The following is a 27069-nucleotide window of genomic DNA, read 5'->3' on the forward strand; positions in this document are numbered from 1 at the left end:
TGCCCTCTTTAAAAAAAGTGCCCTCACTACCCATGAAGATATGGACAATCAATTATGAGTTGTAAACATCAAATGTGTGTGGATTGTGTTTAAATAAAGGATATGCACCACAAGAATCATCAACAACAATCAGGAGGGTTAATGTTTGCTGCCGTGAAAAGAATCATGTCATAACAAATTGATTACACAACAAAAATAGTCTTAGCAGTGGCATCATGTTGCGTTCATTTAGGCTACTGTTTACTGGAATTCATTTCTTGCCAATGCTAGAAACATCCAAGGCAGAAATTGCACTTTCACACGTGGCGCATTAAATAACGGCAAGTCTCTGTAAACTCAACCGACAATCTGCCGCTGCTTGTGGAGTAACTTCACAGCCGCCGTGGCCGAATGGTGGAGAGAGAGCTTTCAACCAGCTAGTGATTGCTATTGGATTTCAAAGCAATGACAGCTACATTAAAATCAAAAGTTTATACTGTATAAGCACTGAAACATACTTAAATCTCTGCTCACAGGAGTGGATGTGCCCATTTCACCACTGAGGCTAAAGTTTAATGACAAATCTGCAATGTTAACCACACCATGCAAATTAATCAGCATTCAGTTTTAATAGAATCCAGAGGGACATAATTCAGCTAATGCTCACTAAAAGGGATTAAAGCTGATATTCCACTGAATTTCACTGCAACCAAGAAGAAGCAGCTACGCCTGCTTAGTTGCTAAGACATGTCTTATTAAGACTGAAAGCTGCCAGGATCCATTTTCTGTTCTTTAGCTGTGTAACACTAATAAACTCTAGTCTCCTCTTTTTAATGTGATCAGAACATAAACAAAGATGCAAATGCACATTTATAAAAAAAACAATGTTTTGCTTGTTCTCCGGGATAAAATGAGAGGCACACAGTTATGATTTTGAAAGGGTTGACAAAAAGGAAGATTGGAATAATGAGTCCAAACAAACTCACAATACAACATTTTCCACTGAGGGAGGGGCTGGGCTGATTTTTATGCACAGAGAAAATATTTCCAGTATTGAGAGATACAAGTACACAGAGAGAGGAGACACAAAGAATGTTGGATGGGAATAAAGAGAGTAAAACATAGGTAAGTAAACCTGGAAGAGCTGCCAGAGTGACTCTGGCAACATTAACAGAAGCAGGAGGCTTAGTTTGATGGAAACAGAGGACGCAATAAAAGTAGTAAACTGTAGGCTGTATGAAAATGAATGTGTGGCTACAAATGATAAAGACTGCTAATTAGTGCCTTATCTACTATTAAGCAGACTGCTCCTTCAAAATCAATCTGTGTGCACATGAACACAAAACAAAAGGCCTTAAATGTGCAGATGTGGCAGGAACACACACACACCAACATATATAAGTCCGACCCGATGTAGTGATTTTCTCATTTATTCCCATAACCCATAATGTCATTATTTGTGTTCCACTGAAAAGGAGGACAGTGCGTGCTGAAACGTTTAGCCCGGTCCACAACAGTATCCTTTAACTGATGCCGCTTTTATTCTATCAAAGCTTTTTATTTCTGCTATTCTTCAATGTCAACAATCTGGGGAAACTTAGTTCTCTTACTGTAATACCGTTAACTTGGGAAGGAAGAGAGGCTGCACTATGGAGAAAAAATCTGTCATTCCTCAGATTTCTGCACAGCTAAAATATGTGAATCTCAACAATGATAATGATTGCTTAGAGATTGCTTTTTCTGTTCCTCTGTTTCTCCAAAGTAACTTATGCAACCATAAAAATTGTTATTAATGAGTGTCTCAAAGTGAAGTTGGAGGCAACCTCTTCCCCATTACACAACACAAGCGCAGACACACACCTACACAAAAGTACTGTCATCTCTCCAAAATAACATTTCTAAAACACTGCCTTCCTCGCCAGCAGTAAAACAAAAAAAGCTTGGCTGCAAGTACAAATCGAAGTCCCTGCAGGTTCCACTACCTCCCATCTGTCACTGCCGTTCTCCACTCGTCTCGCCATATTTGCTGAACAGTCACGCCGGTTTGTTTGCGGAGGAACACGGGTTACTTGTGCAATGAGACACTGCAATCATTCGCAAACGATAATTAAACAATGTGCATTTCTCCATGTGCAACAGTCTCGCTGTTGAAGTTCTTACCCGCCTTCAAAGATGCGAACACGCGATGGCTCGCTCTGCTTGGAGGTGCATGGTTCTTCCTCCTCTCTCATCTCTTTTTTCCCTTCCTTGTCAGGTTTACGCTGATCCTTTACTTTGGTGGAGGTGCCGGGTGGGGTGGTGTGTACCTACACTCAAGACACACAGAGAAAAATTGAAGACGACTTAAAATAAAATGTTAACTTTTTATTGAAACAGTACTCGAACCAAGTTTGTGTCGCAAAGCCATTACGTGCACTCCCCGAACCTTTAAACACACTTTTTAAAGTACACATTGATGGATTTTTTTTTTTTTTAAACAGAGTGGCAACATTAACTTACAAAAAGAGCGAGTGTTTATTGTGATTACATTTACCTCGGACACCCGTGGGGTCCTGCTGCTGGCAGGCGCCAGTTTGCTTTTGGACGGGGCGGCGGCCGTTGCCGTGGTGTATGTTTCTGAGCTGTGCTTCTGTTTGGAGCACAGCAGAGACAACGCCACCTTGGTGGTGAGGCCCGGCAGGTTGGGGTTGTGAGCACTGATGCTCCAGGTAGAATAAACCGAGCTGCGGGGGTCCCTCAGGGGAGACGGGTTGGCTTTGACGTAGTTTAGGTAGCACCAGTTGACTGAGGTGGAGGTGCGGAGGCTGGGGTACGAAGGGGGCGAAGGCTTTTCAGCTCCCTGTTGCACAACTGCCACCTCCTCTTTTTTTTGACTTGTCTTTTCAGTATACTCCGCCTCCCTCTGCTGCTCCTTCTTCTTCTTATATTTCCTTGGAAGTTGCTCATGCTCCCCCTCCGCGTTCACAGATGCCAGCTCCACCCTCTCTGGCTGTTTCTTCTCACTCTGTTCCAGTTTTCTCTCCGTGGCTTCACTTTCTTCATTCTGTCCTACCTTCTGTTCGACATCATCCTCCTTCTCCTCATCCACCTCCCCTTCCTTTTCCTCTTTTACCCGTTTCTGGTGGCGCTGAGCCTCTGTGCTGAGCTCCAGACTAGCTGCAGGAGAAAGCATGCGTTTGCTTCCTCCGGCCCCCAGTGGACCGTATCCCTCCCCGGATGCAGAGGCCAGCTCCGTTGGCAGAGCAAGGGGAAGAAGGCTCTCAATGTCTGGGGAGGGAACCTTCAGGTAGGACCTTTCGATCTTGTTCCGCTCCACCTGGCCCATAATGACTGTGCAAGAAATAGGCTCCTGTGAGCAGGACGAGGTCAGGATCTGGGATAAGGTGGTGTACATGGCGCTGGCATAGGTAGGTAAATGAGTCTGGAGGCGCACTGGCACCACAAGCGACACCACCGGTGTAAACTGAGCCGTGCATGTGGCGATGACCGGCCGTGGCTGGTGGTAAGAGATTCTCACAAAGGATTGATGTGTAAGAACAGAAGACGTGGAGGGGCGGCTCTCTGTTGTGGGAGGGGAAGGAACGTGTGCAGTTTGTCTTGGAGGAAAAGGTAAGTACAGAGCATGACTAGCTGAGGTCCCCAAAGAGAACTGGAGAGGAAGTAGAGCAGGAAGCTGATGGAGTGGTACACCCAACCGGTCTGCCACGCGGATCTGACCAGGGTGCGCCTGCATAGGTGGGAGTGCAGTCTGTGATTGTAAGAAGGCTCTATGGATGATTTGGGTGGGCAGTACTTCAGAGATGGCTGTGGTGACGGGGACCAGCTGGGATAATGACCCTGGGGAAAATGCACGCTGCAAAGGGAGCACATCCCGAGAGGGCAGGAAGATCTGCGGCTGTAACAGCTGCGAGGCTTTCCCGGCGGTTTCCAGGCTAAACCGGCTGCTTGTTTCTGTTGAGTAGATGGGAAGGTGGATGGAGCGGGACGGCCCAGGCTTTGGACTCTCTGCTCTGGACAGCAGACTCATGCCGGCTACCTCCTCCTGCTCAGGTTCCCCTAAGGTGGCATGCTTCACAAGGAGACACTTTCTCCTTTCTTCCCAGGAGGACACAGACTGCTGAGGGGACAGCGAGCCATAGTCAAAGGACTTACTCCTGGTCTCTGAGACCGGCTCTGTTTGTTGGCCGGTGGCTGTGGTCTGCTCTGAGGCGGAGCGCCTCATCTCCTTTTGGCTTTGGTGGTGATGGTGGGAAGCAATTGGCACCATCAACATCTGGGAGCTTTGGCTACTGGAGGCCCAGACAGTGGACTCTGATCTTGCTGTGTCCTCGAAAGAAGCAGCGAGGCTTGAAGCGTGGGAGATGTTGCCCTCTTGACTAGGGCTGAGGGGCAGAGACGAGGACTCAAAGCTGGACTCCCCGGAGGAATGTGCTGCTTCTACCAGGCGGAGTCTCTTCTTCTTTGGTGGCAGCTTCTCGGCAGGGAGCTGAGCCAGAGTCTGGCTACGCTGAGGCCATTGGAACTCCTCCACTCTTTCTGCCTCCTAAAACAGAGAAGACAGAAGAATATTTTACTAATGTTATATTAATTCAATTGTTTAAAATGTTCCAAAACATATTGACCAATGCTTCTTTAAACAATGATGTACCTTGAATGAGGATGCCATCACTGGCACAGAGACAGATGGCATGTCAGCATCAGGCTCCACAGTTACAAGGATCTCTGGCACTTGGATGTTTGATTGGCGGATGAGGCGAGATGTGGAGGGTGATGGTTTTGGCTCAAGTTGTTGCGTTTGCGGACTCTCTCTGACTTCCGTTTCCTGACTCTCCGTGGACATACTCTCCTGCTTCTCAAAAGAGCTTGTGTGTTGAATGACAGAAACACCCTTCCTGTCCTGCTGATGCTGCTGCGGTTGTTGTGGCTCAATCTGTAAAGAAACACCTAAAAACAAACAAAATAAAGAAGTAGACCGTTATAGCATATACACTTATACTGCTTTTCAAAGTTAAACTTCTTTGTGTTGCTTTGCATTAATTATGTAGTTGCAGATATTAATATGTTCTATCTATATTTCCCTTAGCGTTTCAGGATTTAAAAAAAAGATGCTGCAGCGATACATGAACAAACCTGAGAGGGTGTGGCTGTGCTCTGTTCTGCTAGTCAGAGGAATGAGGCCTGAAGAGCTCCCCGACATGGCTACAGATCCAGGGCTGGGAGGATCCTCCTCCAGACTTTCCTCTTTCCTCCTCTTCCTTACGGCCATTGCCAGTGCTCGAAACTTATAGTGCATCATCTGCGGGCGATCCTCCCTGCATGTTTTACTTGCTTCCCCGCTCTCTTTTCCCAGGATTTGCGGTCCTGGGCAAGTGACTCTGTGGGCCTCATAGCCTTCATTGTGTTGGAAGTGAGCCTGACAAGTTTCACATTCAAACAGGCTCAAACTCTTTAGCTGTTGTTGCTGTTGTTGTTGTTGTTGTTGTTGGGGCAGTAGTTTCTGTCTAGCTTGTTCATCAACGCGTGCCGTGGAGGAGGAGGAGGAGGAGGTGGAGCCGACCTGCTCCTGCGTTACTTCAGCTCCCAGTGGAACTTCTATGGCAGGCTGGCGGCGCAGCATACGCTGGGAAGGGCCAGCCCTCATCTCGGCTACCACAGCTTGCTGCTCATCGAATGACTGGCAGAGGCGGTAATCTCTGGGACACGCGGTGCCAGAGGTCCACGGCTCTCCTTGGCTGGTAGAGGATGGCATTGAGTGGCTTCTAAGCAGAGGCACTGCTGACAGCTGCTGGGTACCTTCTGGCTCTGCCTCGGGACTGTGGAGGTGCTTCGAACCACTTGGCCCTGGGGCTTCTCCTTTGGAATCAAATGTGCAGGGATCTCTAAGGGAGTTGAATTTTGGGGACTCCACGCTGCTCTTCCTGGTTAGAGAGGAGCGTCTTGGCTTCACGCTGTCAATCTCACTGGTGTCTACCACCGCTTCATTGATAGTGATGAGCTTGGTAATGTGCTCTATGACTTGGGTTTTGGGTACGGCAAAGGGAATGCTTTTCTCCTCCGTTCCTGTGGGGAAGGAAAGCGAAGAATGAGGCTGCTGCTGATGGGGATTGCGCTGCTGCCCTCCCAGCCTCCCATATTTCCCGAGGATAATTTCTGCGTAGGTTTTGGCGCTGGCACTTGGAGGGCTAACTTGGGACAGGTCGGTGCTGCCTGACCCAGAGAAGTAGCCAGACTCGGTGCTGCCCTTACTGCCGGGGCCTTGGGAGGAAGATGAGGTTGAGAGAGAGGAAGGACGGTCATCTGGAGAAGCCATCACGCCGCGTTTCCTTTCACTAAGCCTCAGTGCCAACCTTTGTTTGACAGCCTGGGAGTCTTCAGGCCTCTGGCTCTCCTCTGAGCCTCCCGTCAGCTCCTTGACACCTTTCCTTTGCAGCCCCAACTTCTCCTTCGAGGAGGATTTTCTGTGTTGGCCCGTCTCTTCTTCAGATTCTGTACTTTCTCCCTCTGTGTGTTCCTCAGGGTATTCTGCAACACCGCTACCCTCTTGTCCACTAAAACTGGGCTCATCCCGACTGGAAGACAGCGCCGCTTTAATGCGATGGGCGTGGGACTTTCGGTGCTTGTACAGGTTACTCTTGGTCTTGAAAGAAAAGCCACAGGGGGCACAAGGGTATGGTCTTTCTCCTGTGTGCGAGCGAATATGTTTCTGAAGAACGCTTGGCTTGGCACAAGGGCGACCGCAGTACGTGCACACATATTTTCCTGGCTTTTGGGGTTTCTTCTCCCCTTTTCTGGGTGAGCTGACCCCTTCTAGGCCCTCTTGGCTGGACTTAGATGGGACCCCATGGCCATGCTCACCCCGGGTGGAGGAAGTAGATGGGAGGGACGTGGTCAATGAGGAATCTGGAGAGAAGCTGCCTCCGGAGGCACCTGGGGAGTCGGAATGCTGCCATCCTATTGCCTGCTGCTGCTGTAGCCGAAGCAAAAGGTCAGTTCGTTTGGTTTGGCGATTTTGTACACGACCCAAAGCTCTGTGTACGGGGCGAGTATTAGAAGGGTGCGGAGGCTGCTGAGGTGGACAAGATCCTGGAGAGGATTCAGTTGTCAAGTGCGGCCGCTCCTGTCTTCCGGAGCACTCCCCATCAGCCGGCCGGCTGTGTTCAGCCTCCATAGAGTGGGGAGGAGGCCTCACAGACGCACAAGCAGGGGCTCTCGGAGCCTCATGGAGCTAACCCCATGGCAGCAGAGATGTCAGAGGCAAGGAAACATTGGCGGACTGAGTTGTAAATCACAAATGAGGGCCTTTGTGAGCGAAGGCCGAGAGTTAGTCGAGAAGACCAAATGAGGCATCATTAAAAGCTGCCCTGGAGCTGCACTGTTGCAGGTAAACATGAATCATCTCTCTGCACAAAGCCGTGATGCTCGGGTCCAGCTTCAGCCATTCTAACAGTTGTCCCAAGGTCTTCTCTGCATCTGTTTTGTTGGCTCTCAAGAGGTCAGCATCTGATCTACAAAAACAAGGAAAAGTAAGAGAAGGACTGAGTTAAAAAAAAAGTAGAAACATATTTCAACATTTATTAGGTTTAAAAAAAATCTTGTGGATAAAGAGTAGAGTTGGAACTGTTTTACAAAAAAGAAAAGAAAAACTATGAAAAAAAACTAATTACATTTCCTGGAGTAGTGTTGACTGGCGTCAGTTTTGTTTAGAGAACATTAGAAAGGTAATAGCATCGTCAACATGTTATTGCTGTCATCCGGCCAGACTTCCACTGTAATTAAGCAATAAGTGTGCAGCAATGCACGAGACAGAGGAGCACATATTGTGAATATATTAAGAACACGTGAGGTCAAGATGTTTGTGTTGTTGACACGTTATTTATTTTATTTATTTCAGGCAGGACAGACAGCACGTCAACGCTTGGCAACAAGCCAATCCTTCGGGTTGTATTTGAAGGTTTTGCGTGTGTGGTGGCACAGCCTTCCACCAGTGAGCTGCCTTCACAGAGAACGCAGATTTGCTAAAGGAGCTTGACCTGTGTGAAATAACACAATCCCCTCTTGAAGCAGATCTAGTGAGGCCGCTGCTTTGACTGCTTTGTTTAATAAAATCACAAAGTGGAGGCGGGGCAAAAAAAAACAGACACACATCAGTGAATTTAATGAGGTTCTCCCAACTCTTGTGTTTGGTAAGAATATTACAATGATGGTGACTTCTGTTTTTAAGGCTTGTTTATGAAGAATGAATACATTTAAAGGTTGTGCTGCTGGCTTGTGCCCAAGCAGTAGGTCAGATGGGAGACATTGCAATATCATTGCAATGATTGACAATCGAATAGGTGCATGACTAAGTACCATATAAACACCTTTTCAATGTTTTGACTCCAAAAACAGGCCGATCTTATTGATATCTGACCGGAGACTCTGCAGGAGTCAGGGAGCAGCTCACGATCAGTCAGGCAATGTCCACAGCACAGGCACCAAAGGAGGAGACCACAGTGTCAGGGCAAGGAGTCAAAACAAATGCTGGAAATATAGCTTGTGCTTATCTGATCTGGCACTGAAGCTAAACAGGGTAAACGGAGGGGGTGGTGTTAACTAGTGGAAAAAGGGACTTGGCAGCAACCAGGTTTTAGCCCATGCAACTCCCACTTTGCTGTTGAACAGCCACCAGGGTGCAGCGTTTGAAGGGGTCCAAGCATGGCTGTTTACCGGGTGTGAAAGGGTACTATGAAAAAGTTTATAAAGATAGATCTTTTGTAATATTTCCCACTCACACACACACACACACACACACACACACACACACACACACACACACACACACACACACACAACTAGAGAGCTGTGTATATGAGGAGCCAATATAGCTGATCATGGAGACTTGTGGGTGCAATGAAACCTTTTCTTTTATCAAGATGTATGTCGAGTAATATTCCACACTTACTACAAATCCTGTAATCTATCTCAATTCGAGACACAGAATTCTTGCATTGCGGCCAATCCAAACACATACTGGGAATGGTTAAGGTCAACCATGAGCATTTTCACCAAGCAGCCATGTCCAACAGCTGTCAAATCCAGAATATCAGTCATCGTCTAAAGTCATCGACACAACTTGCACCCTCCTCCCCCCCACTCCCCTCTTCCCCCAACCCTGTCAATTCTATGATACTCTGCAGATCAGGGCTTGCAGAGGGACAGAGGGAGGACGCTGTGTGTTGACCTCTCAGCTGTGTGGATGTGTGATGGTGTAGACAGCATGCACCACCTCTGACAGCAAAGAGCAACAAAAGGGATTGGTGCTGATACACAGCACATGCAGAAACGAACTGAAATGAGTTGAGAGAAGGAAACGGATGGATTTCCTGTAGAATTAGAGATATGCATATGAAGTAGGAGTATAAAGAGTGCAAGGTGGTATGGAAAGAGGTGGGGAAGAGAGAGAAAATACTCAGTGATCTACTGACAGAATAAACAAGCCCAGCAGAAGACTACAGCTCAAGGTGCCAGAAGCAGCAAGGCACCACTGACAGTTTTTTTTTTTTTAATGAGCCACACTTTTGCTCTCTCCATATGTCTAAAAAAGAAAACACTGCACAGTCAGCCTTCATTAGCGCCAGTTTACTGTGTGGAAAAAAAAGAAAGAAAGGGAATCAGTCTTCATCTCGGAAACAACCTGGCAGATTCTTGCTCCACCACCACGTTTCCCCACATCTGCTTAGGGTCAATCCTCTTTTTAGTGTTTGTTTCTCCAAGCAGATCAACGCTTCGATTACAGCAGACTTTTACCATCTACACACAGCAATTAGGCACCACAACTAAAACAAAAAGAATCCACACCAATTTTTTTTTAAAGAAATCCATACCAATTATAATTCACTTCCCTTCCATTTGCTTGTCTTGTCGACTCAGGAGTTGTTTCTTACACACTGGACTATTAAAGTCAAAAAATTGACGTCGGGAACAACAAGCAACTGGAAGCCGTGAAAAGAATTGAATGGGTTGGATGGGAAAAAGAATGATCACTGGCACGGTTTTTAATGCTGCCCTTAAATGAGGCGATTAGACGTATTTTTTAACGTTGGGGAGAGCATTGCTTTCATTATTCATGGCAGTCTAGACTGCCAGCTCTGAGCGGGGAAACACAGTCAGGGCCGTGCCAGGAAGAAGAAAAGCCAGAGTCTAGCCTACATTAAGCCAAAAAACACACACACACAGACCATACAGCACACATACAGTGTAGAGCACTTCTCTCCACAGAGCCACCGGCACACAGCGGCGGCAGCAGCAGCCCTGGACTCACTCTGAGACATCTGACCAGCTAATCAGAGGCAATGGCCTGAGGTGACCTTCCCTGCTTCCACACAGCCGACCCTCCCGCTGTCTGACGAGGGGTTTCCCTTTCTCATCATACTCATTCCACAGAGATGACTCGCTACGAGTGGCGCCTGTGACACGCAACACTGTCGTGCAACGCGATGGGCTTCTACAGTGTACGCTTCAATATAGATCAGCTAACATTAAAACAAGGCCTCATGTAAAACACAGGGGTTATGTATTTGCATTTAACATTACGGTAACGGGTGAGGCTTGGGCGTAACTAACTTTATTTTTAGGCAGAGGTGCGAGCAGGAAGCCAAACGGCTTCGGATCAAAACCACAGAGCTCGTAGCAGTTTGCAAAATAACAAACCCGGGAAGACTTGAACATTTCACCCCGCAGATTCTCCACCTACAGTCTGTACTGTACATACAGAGGGGCTTTGTCAGCAGAATCAAGTACTGATGAGGGTACCTGAGGGAGACCTGACACAGATAATAAGAGATCACACACAATAAGTAGCGAGAGCTTTGCAGCAGTTTTACAGTTAAAACTTCATTAGCATGCACAGGAGACTACAGCCGTGCAGCTTGTGTTCAATTCCTCATCAATACCCAGACGCAACCATGAGCTCGGAATGTCAGATTCAAATATGGGCTAAACTGTAAATGACCTTGTGCCCTAACGACAGATAAACCTTCCTCAGTGCTTTTTACGAGATCTGTTTTCATACCCCACAAAGCACACACACACACACACACACACACACACACACACACACACACACACACACACACACACACACACACACACACACACACACACACACACACACACACACACACACACACACACACACACACACACCAACACACACACCAACACTCATATCGCTCTCTCTCTCTCTCTATCCCCATTCTCTCTTACTGTCGGTAGCCTGATGCAGGTTCCCATGGAAACCGGTCTACTCTGCAACGGCAGATGGAGAGGGAGCTGGAGGTCTAAATTTATCTCCCAGCATCCTTTCTGACTACCGACGCACACTGGCAGCAGGAAGTGAGGAGGGGGAATGCTTGGCCTCGGCGTCTTACGGCCTTTGAGTGACGACGGGTTGACATCACAGCAGACAAAAACATACAGTCATTCCTGCAACAGCTTGAACCGTGAGGGTCATAATCTCATTGCAGCAATACAACATTTGATACTGTACTGGGGGCTCTGCAGCATTCCTTCTGTACAAGGTATAGAGAAAGTAAAAACCACAGTCCTATCAAACCGCAAATACTTTACAGCCTAGAACTAACCAGCCAGTGAACCACAGAAAGAAACAGTTTGGTTGGATAGTAAACGAGAAGAAAACCCCCCCAAAAAAAATAGAAAAAAAGAAAGAACCAGACGCCTGGTAGAGCATTAAACCCCAGAAGCTGACACTCGCAGTCACCCAGGGATATCACTGCTGTCGGGAGAAGCCGCTCACTAAGGAGGACGCCGTCTGAAAAAACACCACATACCAGAACTCTGGTACTCGCAAGGCTTTGATGAGACTGGCAGTTCACAACCATCGCAGTGTTCACTTTGATTAAACAGGAGACGGTTGAACTGTAGGTCAATACCGGCCAATAAATCAAACTATTTGGCAGGGCAGCGTTGGATAATGCACACCGCGGGGGCCGCGGAAGATTGCACTTAGTTTTAATAATACCCGTGGCAGCGGAAAACCTGGTACTTTGGGTGACATAATCAACTGTAAAAACAAACTGACCACAGCTAAATTGCCGGTTGCTCAATTTTCCCCAACTTCATTTGTGGCCAGGACGTTTACGGTTGGAAATCATCTTTTCGTAGTAACATTTAAATTATATGGTCCAGGATTGGTCTTGGAGGTGTTTGCCTCTGATTGGAGAGGAGCTCTTTCCTCCATTTGGAAAATGCACAAATTCCACCACATTTCCAAAGAAAAAGGAGTAACCTGAGGCGAAATTGACAGAGGAGGAAACCCTCTTCCAGAACGGATATCCAACAGAAATCCGGACTCTTTCAGTCTGAAACACCTTTCATAAAAACATCCACACAATTGAGTAACCCTATATGTGCTAAATCAACAATTTATTCCAAGACAAGTAAAAGTAATAACAGAGAAGGGAGGGAAAGGGGGGGGGTGGATGGAGAGAGGAACACCAGGAAGGATTAAAATAAGAGAGGAAGAAAGAGAGCGAAGGACAGAGTGAGAGGGGAGGGGGGAGCAGAGAGAGAGAGAGAGAGAGATTTAGATTACCTGACAGAGCAGTCTGGTCTTTCCCCTCAGAGACGCTTCACAGGCACTGTGAGACAAGCAGGGAGAGCTAGAGAGTGAGAGCGGATATGACTGTTTGAGTGGGTGTGTTGCTGAGAGAGAGAGAGAGAGAGGGGGGGGGGGGGGGGTGGGGGCTTGGGGTGAGGCAAAAAAAGAGTGATGGAGGGAGAGGGGAAGACAGTAAATAAATGTTTCCCCTGTACAAATGCAAGAGGTGGCGGAAGAAGATGCGGTAGCAAGAAGGATCTGAGAAAGAGAATCATATTCCCATAGCCTGAGTCAAGTATCCAACAAGTCACACCATCCTCTCGAAAAACCATGGGATTCAATTTCACGCTTCTCATTGTAACCAAAGTGCACAACATAGCAAGAAAAAAAGATATGTACCTATACAGATTCTGCTGCTGGTGGCACTCCCAACTGATAGGATTACAAACAGGTCTTAGGTGGGGTTTCTAACAACACCCATAGTGCCATTCCTTGTGATAATCACCTCCTTAAAAGCAAAGTTAGGTTGTTCTATTGGTGGGTGAAGAAAAAACACAAGCCTTCTTCCTCAGTGAAAAACCCTCTTCCCACATGAACATGTCCCATTTACGTAAAGCTTCTAGTGCGAGCCACCATGCTGCATCTGCAAACGAATTCCAGAGTGGCATCCATTCAAGCAAACCCCCGCATCACGCGGACCTCGGGCTAGGCCTATCAGCGGCGCTACACTGGAGAGAGAGAGAGAGAGAGGGAGAGAGAGAGACAGAGATAGAAGGAGCGAGAGCGGAGAAACCGAAAGAGAGAATTGAGAATGAACGGAGGTCCTGCTGTTCCTTAGAGCTTTGCCTCACTGGCAGAGCACAGGAAGTGTGAGTCACCACGCTCTAAAATAAACACACTCACACAGCAACGAGCATGCACACCCGGCGAGCGGATGGCCGGGCTGCCGATCAGAAGGCGCACATGGATCCTCACGGGCCAGCAAACACGTGGGGGGGGGAGCAAACAATGTTCCTCGTCTCCTCTCTTTCCGTCCTCTTGTCCTGTGCGGTGGTTCACATGTCTTCCTATTCTTTCTCCTGCTCTGTGTTTCCCCTCTGTTTTTTTTTTTTCATTTGGTCCCGGTCAATAGGAGTGTTGTCCAGGACTTGGTGATTGCCCCGGGCTCTGTGAGGCTGCTGGCTGACTTCTGCCGGGGACGTTGCTGTCCTGATGCTGGACCACTCTCGCCGGGCCGAGGCACTGTGTTGTGTCTGCCCTGAATGTGCTCATTGTCACCCTTTACAGCGCACACCTTCTATACTGTACTTCCCTGTGAGGGACCTTCCCCCATCCGTCATTCCTTTGTCCTCTGTTCCTCATACTGAAGGGTTCTGACGGAAAGGTTGCGGAGGGGGGAGGGGGGGGGGGGAAACAAAACTTCCACTGTAGCAATGATTGACAGGAGAGTCGCTCTACACGGACGTGAGGATTAGCGAGGCCCCGGGACCGGGCTGCAGGCCCACAGCCAGGTTAGGAACTAGAGAGAGCTGGGAGCTGCTAGGTTGGACAGTCTAGTAAATTACAGCACAGGACGGAACAGGGGATGGAAAGTGCAACGATCATAAAAAGGTGTGAAAGCATGCCTTTGTGATGCAATAATAAATGGTAACCATGAGCTACCCACTGACCCAAAGCAGGTCAGGCTCACATTATGCAAAACTGTTCACATTTACAGTCAATGTAAACAAAGCCTCCCCATAAGGATGGTCACATGGACAATTTCACATACATGAAACCCACCTCATATAATGCAGAGGCGAGCAACACCTAAACTGAGCACATAATACTTTATGAGAAACTTCATGTTGTTTTGGAGCAACCACAGACTGTAATTTAGACCAAATGAGTGGTTTGCCCATATGCAGACAACCATTCAGATGTCATATTTTTGGATTCTCACCCCATAAACTGCAGACGCAGGCAGTAAAACTGGCAAATATAGGAGTACTCGGAAAGGGTTCTCTCTGTTTCAAATGCAAATGATTTCAGACCTGTGGTCTTCAAGTAAACTGACCCTTGTCGGTCCATAAGACTGTGAAATTATAATAGAAAGCAAAGTATTGCCCTACTCGTTGCCCTAGCAATTTGAAAAAATAAATAGCTAACCAACTAGGCTGAGTCCCCTAGGAACAACATGTCAAACCGAGTCATTAACTGGGGAAACGTCCATTTGAAAACAACATAAAATCTGGAAAAAAGAACATGTGCAAATAGTGCTGAGACACTAATGATTACAAATAATGCCACATCTAAACAACTATTGGATTAAATCGCTTTCCAGAGGGATGAATCCTATTGACTAGATCAGTCATTTAAGTTTGCACAGGCTGATCACCAAACACAAAACGATGCTATTTTCTTTGTAGCATGCTGGCATCAAGCACTAAAGACTTCTCCACTTATTTAGCATTACACATTGTGCAACTCAATGGTGACAGCACTATGAGAACTCAATAAGTCAGTTTATAACAAAACCATTGAATAATAGGTGGGCAAAAAGTCAAAATTCCAAACATATACATATAGTGAACACCACACACAGCCATGCATGATATACAGGTTGGGGGGAGTGTGCGCGTTTCAACATGCAACCAGCTGGCCCACTATTGGGAGTCGAGCGTGCTCGTCTTCTGTTAAAGTCAATCAATTTGTATCCTCAGCAGACGTGATATCTGATCCTGTAAAACACTGAAAAACTGCCCCCCCCCCCCCCCCGTTTAACTCTGCATGGCTCTTTTTTTAAGCTAGAGGGGTTTCTCTGCCTCTCTTTTCTCAGTTTGCCTCCACTTCGGAGGAGCATTATTAAATCCTACTGGCTTTGGAAGTGAACTTCATGTCTATCATGAGGAAGGCTACCAGGATATCATGTCTCTAGGGTTGCTTTGGGTAGGGATTGACTTGCTTGATTGAGTAACTTAATCAGAGTTGGTAAGTTATAAAATTCATGGAGATGATATATCATTCGAAATTTGTGTATAACCAGGAATTAGGGTTTATTTGCTTAGTCTGGAGCAGTATTTTTGATTCACTGCCTAAAACACCAAATGGTCTATGGACATTAAACAAACACATCTGGATACAAACTGACTTTGGGGCCTCGTTAATGTAACAGAAGTGAAAGAGAAACAGAGTCTCCCTCAAATAAAGCTCATCTGCCTTTTGCCGACTCAACACCAAACTCAATATTCAGCACGATTGGTGGGCAAGAAACAAAAAAGTGACAAAGCAAAAAGGGGGGGGGGGTGGAGGACGGGGTTGAGCTGGATTGATTAAATATAGAAAGAGGAAATGGCATTTTTAAAAGCTGTCCTTCCTGTGCCCACAAGTTTCAGTGATGCGTGGATGTCAAGATCACACTTCTCCCACGCAGACGATCACAGCGGACTGCTCCATATTTGCTCTCAAGTGGTGGTGCAACTGAAAAGAATGTGCTTGAGGAAGTGATGAGGTGAACACCTTCTGTTAAAGTGATTGGGGAGGAATCACATGTATTCGTCATACGCCTTTTTTGGTAGGTTGAGTTTAGAATGTTTTGCTATTATCCAATAAGAATGAAATATTGTATTTTGCCATTACATGCAAACCGTTTGTGGTAAATTTAAAAAAAAGAACTGCAACAGGCTACAGCTATTATTTCATTGCATTTACTTTTGTTTCCAGTGAAGTTATGTATTTTTCTTGAACGTAACCTGTGTGGATTTGTCTCCAGTGATGGGAAAGCCTGAGTTCCTCTTTCTGCAGCTGCTGTGCTGCATCCTGTGTGAAGCTGCAGCAGGTACACCAAGCACTGCTGTAGCACTATGCATGACCTGGCGCCTTATCTACCCATCTCAGGAACCTGTGACTATGTTCATTCGGGCTGTTGGGTTGGATCTGCTGATGCTTTCAGTGCCGCCTGCACAAACACGGACACGGGAAAGAGTCAACAGGTGGAAGCTCAGCGTGAGTGTGTTTAAACACGAGGACCAGGCCGCAGAATGTATCAACACAGTCCCTCCGTCCCTCGCTCTCTCTCACTCACACAACCTGGCAAGGGGTGCCCCGTCTCATCGGGGGAGTAAACTCAAAGCCCGTCCAGTCCAAGTAAATGCTCCCCACCGGGACAAACGACTCCATTCAGGCCAAGTGTCGGTTAACAGTTTATTCTCCCTCCGCCACTGCCTGCCCCCGCTGCCCAATCTGCATGGTGCCACGCCGCATTAGTGGCCTGTCAACAGAGTATCACCTGATGCGTCAACGCCTCGTCAGCCACCCTTCACATCCAATGCATGTATACAAACGCCATGTGCCGTAACCCTTCTGTTGATGTGTTTGTGGGGATGCTTGTGAGCGCAGGTGATGAATAAAGAGAAGCAACGAGATGGAGGAGAGCGCCACGGAGACAGACCTCCTGCAAATGTCAATCGTCACTATCTGCCAACTTAGACAATCTAATAAAAGCATATCAAATGTGTACTCGTGTGCCACCTCTTTTATCTTGGGTCTGCAGCTCATCAATCACACCGCAATCAAGTGCAGCTCAAACTGTCTCTTAGTAAATCTGTGTTTGTCTTAGTGTGTTTGTGTGCGTGGGATTTGAATGGAATTGAAATGTCAAATTCACACATGAACCATGAATTGCATTGATTTTCTCATATCAAGTTTTGGCTTTAATTGATATTCCTAAAAAATAACGAGTTCATATGAATACTGCGGACAATATTTTTATGAATTATCCTAAATAATAACGTTTCAGTAGTTGTTAGATGCAGCTTTTCAGTTTTCCGTGCAACACATGCAAATGTACCTCCATTGAATTTAATTCCTGGGCAGACAGGTCAACTTTTGCATATACAAGCAAAACTTTCAGCACTGATGTTCTTTTCTAACATGTAACCAATAGAGATACAGAGCCATGATCTACGGCAAACACAAGCTCGAGACGGATTAACGTGTTAAGATGAGAGTCACTACCTGAATGCTGCTTAGGGAAGTAAAGTGCTGTAAAAATAAGTTATTTGCCATGACCAAAAAAAAGTCCATATAAAATGAAATCCCATTATGGGAGACCTTTATACGTCAAACATTGCCCACCTCAATGCAAACCCACTGGCCTACTTTGGGTCGGCAGACCGGCAGAAATGTGTCACTGGCTGTAGACGTTGTTGCCAGGAGATGCAGACCAGTGTGGCCTCGAGGGTATAGGCCACACACGGCCACACTGTCCTGCTCCACAGCACAGAAACAGACCCATACTCCTGCACACTGCTTCTGAATGAGATCAAACCATAAACAGTGCCTGACACATACACATCATAGATGAAGGAAAGCCCCCCCCCACCCACACCCCCCCGGAACAACTGGACCGTTTAAAATTGCTCTGGAAGTAAGCTCCAAGGGTCACGAGACTCACTAGGGGGGTCCTTAGTGAGGCATTCCATTTGCCGTCATCGCCTCGTAAAGATCTGGTGAAGCCTCACTCTGAAAGACGGCTTGCCACCTTCCTTTCTTCCCCACTCTCCGCAAAACCCTGCTCGTCCTCAGAGGGAGACGCATCCTCCCGCCTGTGTAAGCCTGATCATTTGAATACAAAGCAGAGAAACAAAGACGTCCTTAAAATAGAGATGCTGTAGCTTTCAAAGAAGCACACTGCAGAATCCCGGCTCGAAGGAGAGAAGAAAAAAAAAGCTAGAAAGTGAGACGCTGTATTGATGTAGGATAGGTGGCTAGATACATTGATTTCCTGTTAGTTCTTGTCCGGTTATGTACGGCTGATTTGTCATCCAATACAGGTTGAAGCACTGTGTCTGAACACAGTGCTTCAAAAATAAATGTTGACCTGATGATGGTGGTAGATAAAAGGCAGGCATCCCACGGCAGGCAGGCATCCCACGCTTCTCCGTATGGATACACACACACACACACACAGGATCATTAAGTCACCTCAGAATGTTTACTGTAAGCGTTTCCTGTCTTGCCAGGTTCAAGATATCTGAGGATTAACATAAAGTACCACATTTCTTCACCTCAGGACTACAGATTAGGTGTCAAGCAATCAAATGATGAGGCAATTAGCCTCTTATTATCCACAGCGATTTAGGCAAATTTGGGGTTTTGGCGGAGAGTTAGATGAGAAGATGATGCCACTCTGATAGCAAACACAAGTTAAATTAAACAACACTGATGCTTGGAGTCAAAGAACAATTTTCTTTCATGCCATTTAAAAAAAAACATGTGTACAGAAAAAGTTGTTCATGGTTCTTGATTTCCAACAGTTTAACAATCCTGTATATTCCCTGCACAATTAAGAGTTGTGTCTCTGAAACACTAAAGATTCGTAAATAAGTCATCAAATCAACAGGACAGTAGGAGTTAATTAATAAAGCTGGAGAGCTGACCGATAAGGAAAACCTGGTGGTCAGCAGCTGCAGATTCCCAGCAGGTTCAACTAGTCAGTTTCTTCATACAGGTTTTACAGATCTCGACAACACTTTTGAGAAAACCATTTTAATGCTTGAAAGTAATTTAATTGTTCCTCAACAAAAGCTTAGTTATCCAGTTTAGCTGTTTTGATCAAGCTAGCTTTGCTTAATGATGATGAAGCATTTGAAAACAGTTAAAAGAAAATCAGAAAAACAATAAATAGTATGTCTCCCCTGCTCAAAAGCATTACATAATGTAATCTTATAACTAAGAATTCATTTCACCATGAAGAGCTACAGATACTTATGATGCAGTCATAAGCATGAACACGCAAAGCTTGAGCAAGTGTAAATATTTGCCCTCCAGTGAGAGTAGAAATCTAATAAAGAAGCAGCCAAATGGCAAATTGAAGAAAACAAAAACCATACAAGTCAACCAGCATCCAAGCAAATGCAAGAGGTAGAGAGAAGAGCGAGTGGATCCAGCTGAGACTTATGATTATAGAAAGAAGGAAGCAGAGATCATGACTGTTGCATATTCACTGAGGGCATCTTATGGTCAGACACACACATACAGCCTGCTGAAAACACGGACCAATACAACAGAATCACTTAAGGCAAAGCCTGTCAGCCCAAAGTGTTCACTCTGCTCATTGTGGTCTGGTAAAACTCAACAGGCGTTTGGTTGATTGAAAAGCCTCGCCTCCACCTAAACATCAATGTAAACTTTATTTCAGTGTAAGGGTATAACAAGGACATACTTTACCTGACTGGCTATCCTGCATATTGGCTCTGTTAAATCCAATGGTCCTATGATAGAACACTGTCAATGAGTGATAAATGAAAACATATCGGTTTTCAATAACTAAAACATAAAGCATGTTACTAGATCATTACTTGATAAAAGTTAAATAATGTTAAGAGTGCAGATTAATGACTGCGAAATATAATAAGTTATTGAAGAAGAAAAAGCATCTACGGTCATGTGATATGCATGGCATGCTCTTGTTTCCTAATGAAACACAAGGTCCATGTCATTGGCTTTGCAGGTATTTAATCATTAACTAAAGAATTAGACACATTTAAATGTTGACCTGATGATGGTGGTAGATAAAAGGTCACCTGCAACAAAGAACTGTTTAAGTCCTGGAAGTAAGTGGTATAGGTGAATGTTAGGAGCCTCCTATCCATGGGGGCAACCCAAATTGAATTATTGAATGAATGTATTCATTTTAACATGATTTCTTTAGACAAAGCAGATCGCCCGCCATTGGAAAAAGAAATCAAGTTCGGTGACCACGCGGTCGACTGCAAGAGCTAACGGAAAACTTGCTAATGCTAATTAGCGATCCTTGCTTACTAACGGACACATTTTATTTCATTCAAAAGCAGGCCTGGCTGACTCCAATCAGTGCAAGTCATCCGAGTAAGGTAACGACCAAGAATGTATCGATTGGTTGTGACGGTTCCCTCGCTTCGTACAGATGCTCATTGTTTTTTTTCCAATATCGATTGGTGGGGGGGGTTAAAGTGATAAGTGGATAGTTCATCTAGAGCAGATTAGCTTGATTGCTACTTGCTTAATCTGAAAAACATAAGGTTTGCCAATTTAATAAATAGCTAAAAATAATTGTCAATTGCTCACAGCTTAGAATCATTAGGGAGAAATGGAAAGACTATTCAACTGTTTGGGGAGTAACTATACCATATGAAAATCTTAATAGCTGGATCTTAAGCTACTCAGTTTCTGTGGGAGTGTATGAACACATTATATGGTGTTGGAACTGGCTGTGATGTACGGGGGGGGGGGGGGGGAGCAGCTAAAATGATGCCTTGGGTACAAACATCGGTGGGGGCCTTTGTTTGGGAACAACTACACTCACCGGCCACTTTATTAGGTACCCCATGCTAGTAACGGGTTGGACCCCCTTTTGCCTTCAGAACTGCCTCAATTCTTCGTGGCATAGATTCAACAAGGTGCTGGAAGCATTCTTCAGGGAGTTTGGTCCATATTGACATGATGGCATCACACAGTTGCCGCAGATTTGTCGGCTGCACATCCATGATGCGAATCTCCCGTTCCACCACATCCCAAAGATGCTCTATTGGATTGAGATCTGGTGATTGTGGAGGCCATTTGAGTACAGCGAACTCATTGTCATGTTCAAGAAACCAGTCTGAGATGATTCCAGCTTTATGACATGGCGCATTATCCTGCTGAAAGTAGCCATCAGAAGTTGGGTACATTGTGGTCATAAAGGGATGGACATGGTCAGCAACAATACTCAGGTAGGCTGTGGCGTTGCAACGATGCTCAATTGGTACCAAGGGCCCAAAGAGTGCCAAGAAAATATTCCCCACACCATGACACCACCACCACCAGCCTGAACCGTTGATACAAGGCAGGATGGATCCATGCTTTCATGTTGTAGACGCCAAATTCTGACCCTACCATCCGAATGTCGCAGCAGAAATCGAGACTCATCAGACCAGGCAACGTTTTTCCAATCTTCTATTGTCCAATTTCGATGAGCTTGTGCAAATTGTAGCCTCAGTTTCCTGTTCTTAGCTGAAAGGAGTGGCACCCGGTGTGGTCTTCTGCTGCTGTAGCCCATCTGCCTCAAAGTTCGACGTACTGTGCGTTCAGAGATGCTCTTATGCCCACCTTGGTTGTAACGGGTGGTTATTTGAGTCACTGTTGCCCTTCTATCAGCTCGAACCAGTCTGGCCATTCTCCTCTGACCTCTGGCATCAACAAGGCATTTCCGCCCACAGAACTGCCGCTCACTGGATGTTTTTTCTTTTTCTGGCCATTCTCTGTAAACCCTAGAGATGGTTGTGCGTGAAAATCCCAGTAGATTAGCAGTTTCTGAAATACTCAGACCAGCCCTTCTGGCACCAACAATCATGCCACGTTCAAAGTCACTCAAATCACCTTTCTTCCCCATACTGATGCTCGGTTTGAACTGCAGGAGATTGTCTTGACAATGTCTACATGCCTAAATGCACTGAGTTGCCGCCATGTGATTGGCTGCTTAGAAAATAAGTGTTAACGAGCAGTTGGACAGGTGTACCTAATAAAGTGGCCGGTGAGTGTAGTTTCCATACACAAGTTCATAGCCACCCAAGAAGATGTTTTACTCTGGCCAAAAGTCATGGATGGACTGTAGGAACCCCCAAATTACTGACATAGAAATAGATAAATCAATAAATATCCCCCTTGGAGTAAAGCACTGGTCTGGTTTTGGATGAATAACATCCTATTTTTACATGAGCTTGTTTGACGACACATTGTGTGGATTAGTAAAGACAATACAATGGAATACAACGTTCACCGAGAAAAACTGCACAGAGGATAATCTGATGACACTGTAGTTTCACGGAAAAGCAATAAACAGTGAATTACAATGATTGATGGGTTTAAACAATGATACTCTCTGCAAAGCAAGGTGCAGCTTCTAAAGTTTTGCCACTGCACTCGAGCTTCAAAACAAGAAAATGTTGCCCTTTTACCATCCTTGCCGTCTCTCCAAAAGCCATTGAGAATGCCATCCCTATGACTTGCGTATATGTGACGCTAACAACAACACGAACAATCTTGCAGGCCAAAACAAGCAACTATGACCAATAAAAGAAAGACTGTTACAGGCTTAGCAACAGGGAAACCTCTCACAAGACCGTAGGCACCATTCATCCCAGGCTGACAAAGAAACCTTATGCTTTCACACAAAAAAGTATATCTCCCATGGAATTAGTACGACGAGGTTAAATCTGGATTTACAATCATGTAATTTGAAATGGATTTGAAATCCTGTATTCGCAAACAGTGCATCTTCAACTCTTGCTCTCAACAAAAGTATGTGTTGCTTAGAGACAACTTGGTCCTTCCCCCCCCCTCCCTCTCTCGCTCCACAACGCTTCGCCTAAATTTCTCTCTTCTGTGTATTTTAGGCGCCCTCGGTAACGGACACCCTGCTCGGGGGCAGTGAGTGGGATCCCCAGTTCTGCTGCTGCGGCTACTGTGCTCTCAAAGAATGCTGATCAGCTCCTCAGTTAGCACACTGCTGCTTCACCTCGGTAGTGAGACAAAGAGAGCCAGAGGCCACCAGCTGTAATCCAGCCGCCCGGCCTGCGAGTAAGGAAAGAGAAGCGACATGTGGCGTGGACCCTGGTTGCCAGAGATGCACCGCGTGGACACCCTACCACAAACCACCTCGTCCCTCCCCATAGCGACTTCACTGGCTCGGCAACCTGTCAATCTACTGACATCGGGGCAAGATGGGGCATCCCCAGAGGAGCTTTTAAGCATATTAGAGTTGCAGAGTGGGGATGAAAATTCCAAGTCTGCGGTGACAAAGCTGGGGTTGCTCTCTGGCACTGCGCTGACGGTGCAAAACAGAAAGAAAGGGAGGAGGTGGGGGACCACCTGGGTGCAAACACTGGGAGTGCTGACTGTATGAGGTTGTTGAGGACAAGAAGGTTACATAATAGAAATCGCTGTAAAACCTAACAAAGGAGCAGAACTTCCTACAGCATTCTTTCTCATTTTATCAAAAACATAGGCCACCACGCAGTACAAAGTCAGGGCTTTTGTCTTAGTTATGCCTTTAATAATTCATATAAGATGTATAATATCCGAACAGTTATCACTGGCCTGAAGCCCAGTATGCACTGGCAAAGGCTGCAGATCCTGCACAGTCTAAGAGGGTACAGAATATGGCTTCATGGATGCAGAACTCCAATGTGTTAGCCTCGACTATATGCCCTCCATCTGCCTCCTTCCTCAGCTCCACCCACAACTCAACGCCCCCAAAATGTGTTGAAAAGCTTGGCTTTTGCGTCCAGCAGCAGCAGCAGCAGCAGATAAACATGAAGCCCTGTGACGAGCAGTCATCTGTTTCCTCAACCATGCCTGGGTGAGCCCGTCTGCAGCTCTGTGTGACAGAACATCTCCCATTGCAAACAACATTTTTCTTCTACCTCCCATCTCTGATTTCCTCCAGAGAGAGCGATTCCATGCTGAGCAGCACAGTCACCTGACCATTGGTCTTAGACGGTTAATCCTCCATGACAGTGTGACCAATGTGACACGGGGTTACTTCACTCAGACTGAAGTGCATTGTGAAGCCGGCTCCTGCCTGCGATGATTCACCTGCACCTCTTTTGTTTGACTGTGTCTCATCGAGGATTATCAAGGTTTTCATGCAGAAACCTAAATAAACAAATGTGGGTTTATCCTTACAAAATCTTAGACTAACATTGACTTTAGTAACAGTCAGACTCGTCATCTGACTGCTGGAGTCTGTTGCTCAGATAGACTTTAGTAGTTTTACTGCCTCCTGATACCTCAGCAATCATATGCGAGTAGTTGTGAGAATGATGTTAACATAACTGAAATCATGGAATTGATCGATTTGAGCTACACAAGTTACTACCGGTGCTGCTGTGTTTCTTGTACAAATGTAAAAATTGAGATAACTTCGTAGAGCTTAGGGAGACATATTCGGAGGGGGGGGGGGGACACAAACTGTGCGTTTTCTACATTGGATTAGTCTTGTGCCTTGTTTCTCAGAGTCATTCCCCAGTAGTATTAAGCAAGAGAACCTGCATGCTTTGCAAAGATCAGGGCTCTGCGATCCTAATTGGTTTTACAAACATTTTAAAAATATGATATCGCCATTTTTTATAATATACTGGGGTGCTATAAAAGACCTCAACACTGCATTAGGACAGTACACATGTACCTTAGCATTGTGGGATGGGTCGGGTAGCACAAGACTAGAACATGACAGGCTCTCCGGCTCTATTGAAGTACAGTGGTAGCCTGTGTCCTGTTTAAACCGAGCTAGGAAGGTCGTCCGTAGGAATGCTCATGCAAATATTTACCTGCAATTATATGAAACAGATGCCCCTCGCTTATGGGCCGCAAAATTGAAGCATAAGCAAAAATATTGTACACAGTCACAGAATATATAAATATAAACATGAAGAAAACACCTCTACATATATTTGCAATGTGACATCAAAGACTTCTGTCAAACTGTATTTAACTTAACCTTAGAGGGGAAATGAGCATCAGAAACATCATCAAACCACAAGAAAAACGAAAAGTTCTGCCCCAACTAAACACACCGAAAAATGCATGTATCTTTTGACATTTGTGCCCTTTATCGGGGTATGGAGCAAATGACCTTCCCAAGTGATGGCAGTCGCCCACACTAATGCATAATTAACAGCATCTAAAATGAGCTGTTCTTTATATGACCTTACCTGACGATGTTAGGGCACTCCTTGCCTACAGGGACCATGCGGTGAATAACAAATGCACATGCATGCGTGCCCCCACACAGCACACAGACAGGCCAACTTGTGTCAGATATTTTGGATAGGAGACTATGGATCATACAGCAGAAGATAAAAAGGAGCATCCACAGAGAGCTCCGTTCAAGCCGAACACATCTCCTCGCATGGAGGCCCACCAGGTAAGAGAGCGTTCCTCACGAGGCGGAGCGCAGCCCACCGCAGACTGACCACGAGAGAGACCGAGCACACCTGCAATCCAAAGATTTCATAGGGATTTTAAAGCAGAGTGCAACTGCTCTGCTTCAGTGACAGGGACATGGCGGAGAAGGATGGTACTGGAGCATCGCCTGCTGCCACGATTTGCCCGGCAGATCCAGGTCAGGGTTGGAAGGATTCTCCTCAGAGAGCCCTCTTACCCTCCCACAGAGCAGAAATCCCCTCCGATCCTCACCTCGCAGCTACTGCACATGCTGAGACAAAGGACTCAAGTGAGGGAGGAAAGGAGAGAGAGAGAGAGAGAGAGAAAGAAACAAGAGCAGACGAATGAAAACCGGAGGAGATTAGAGCAAAGGAAGCAGGGAGAGTGAACAAGAAGAGATGGGAGGAAGAGAGTAGAAAGGTGAAGAAAAGGAACAGAAGGAGAGGAGAGACAAGAAGAGGAGAGCTAAGGAATTGAGTCGAGGAACAAACAGAAATGAATAAGGAGCCACTAAAGGACATAAATACCCCAAAAGGTTTGTAAAACGGTGTCTCCTTTTATCTTTCACCCTCTCAAAACACATTTTAAAAAGGAAGTAAAGCAGAGATTTACCACAAATGTACTTAATCAGGGTTTATTGTTAGTGAACAGACACCTGATAATATGACCCCTGACCTGCATCGCCAACCAATGAACAAAGTGGACATGCAGCTCATCTTTCAAGTGAACTCAGAATCCTCACTGGCCAACCAAATATCCAGTAATTAATATGTGTTATCCCTTTTTTTGGGTGGGGGGTCAGTCCCAAGCAGCCTCTCCCAAGTATTACACACACCTACACATTGAGATCCTGTACGAGCACTTGAAAGACATGCCTGTGGTAATCAGTGCGGAAGCCCACGATCCCTATTGCACCACACTGGTTACTGTGGAATGTGAACACCTGCACAGAAAATGCCGTCAATGTTGATACAACAAGACAAACAATTTGAATACATACAGAAGCGGATAACAGAAAATGTCGAACTCGCCCGAGTGGCATATTATGGGCTGTTGAAAAGTTGGAGCGACCCAATGCACTTGTGGCCTATTTTGAGGGAGGATTACCCCTCGACGTTCCACTTGCCTACAAACTGTGCCAATTAGCTTAATGATTAACTCTGACGGAGGGGAGCGTTTGAATGAGTAACCGCTCCACAGCGCGTCGTCTCCATTTCCAAACCCGAGCCTGCGCCGTTCATCATGGTGCACATGAATCATTACATAACCTGGGCGGGCACACATGGGATCGGGCCGGGCCGACCCTAACACACTTCTACCCAGCAGGCTCTCGCTCCCTGGCAAACACCAGTAAATTCAATCTGCTTTTGAGGAGTCTGTCCACACACACACACACACACACACACACGCACACACACACACACACAGTGTATCCAAAGTCTTGTTCCTGGTTGACTCCGGTCCCCCAGAACAACGGGGCGTCTATTCCTCACGGGTGCTTCAGAGGACAAAATGAATGACTGTCAGCAGAGACACGAAAAAAGGTT

At 46.0% G+C, this 27069-nt stretch overlaps 1 protein-coding gene across 4 annotated transcripts in view; it reads right to left on the reverse strand.

The window, feature by feature from the left end:
• Positions 1 to 27069, reverse strand: part of LOC119197040 (transcription factor HIVEP3) — a 34593-nt gene that overhangs the window by 5167 nt on the left and 2357 nt on the right. For 2 of the 4 annotated variants that reach the window (XM_037452931.2, XM_037452929.2), the window contains exons 2-5: positions 5110 to 7484; positions 4628 to 4923; positions 2513 to 4522; positions 2140 to 2285 (exon numbers count right to left, since the gene is read on the reverse strand). In XM_037452931.2, coding sequence (XP_037308828.2) covers positions 2140 to 2285; positions 2513 to 4522; positions 4628 to 4923; positions 5110 to 7147 — 4490 coding nt within the window. In that variant the 5' untranslated portion in view covers positions 7148 to 7484. Of the gene's footprint in view, positions 1 to 2139; positions 2286 to 2512; positions 4523 to 4627; positions 4924 to 5109; positions 7485 to 12571; positions 12612 to 12976; positions 13183 to 27069 lie in introns of those variants that run through there. The other 2 variants (XM_037452932.2, XM_037452930.2) reach the window with 2 other exon arrangements.

Source organism: Pungitius pungitius, chromosome 11 (genome assembly GCF_949316345.1).
Source record: "Pungitius pungitius chromosome 11, fPunPun2.1, whole genome shotgun sequence".
Lineage (NCBI taxonomy): Eukaryota > Metazoa > Chordata > Actinopteri > Perciformes > Gasterosteidae > Pungitius > Pungitius pungitius.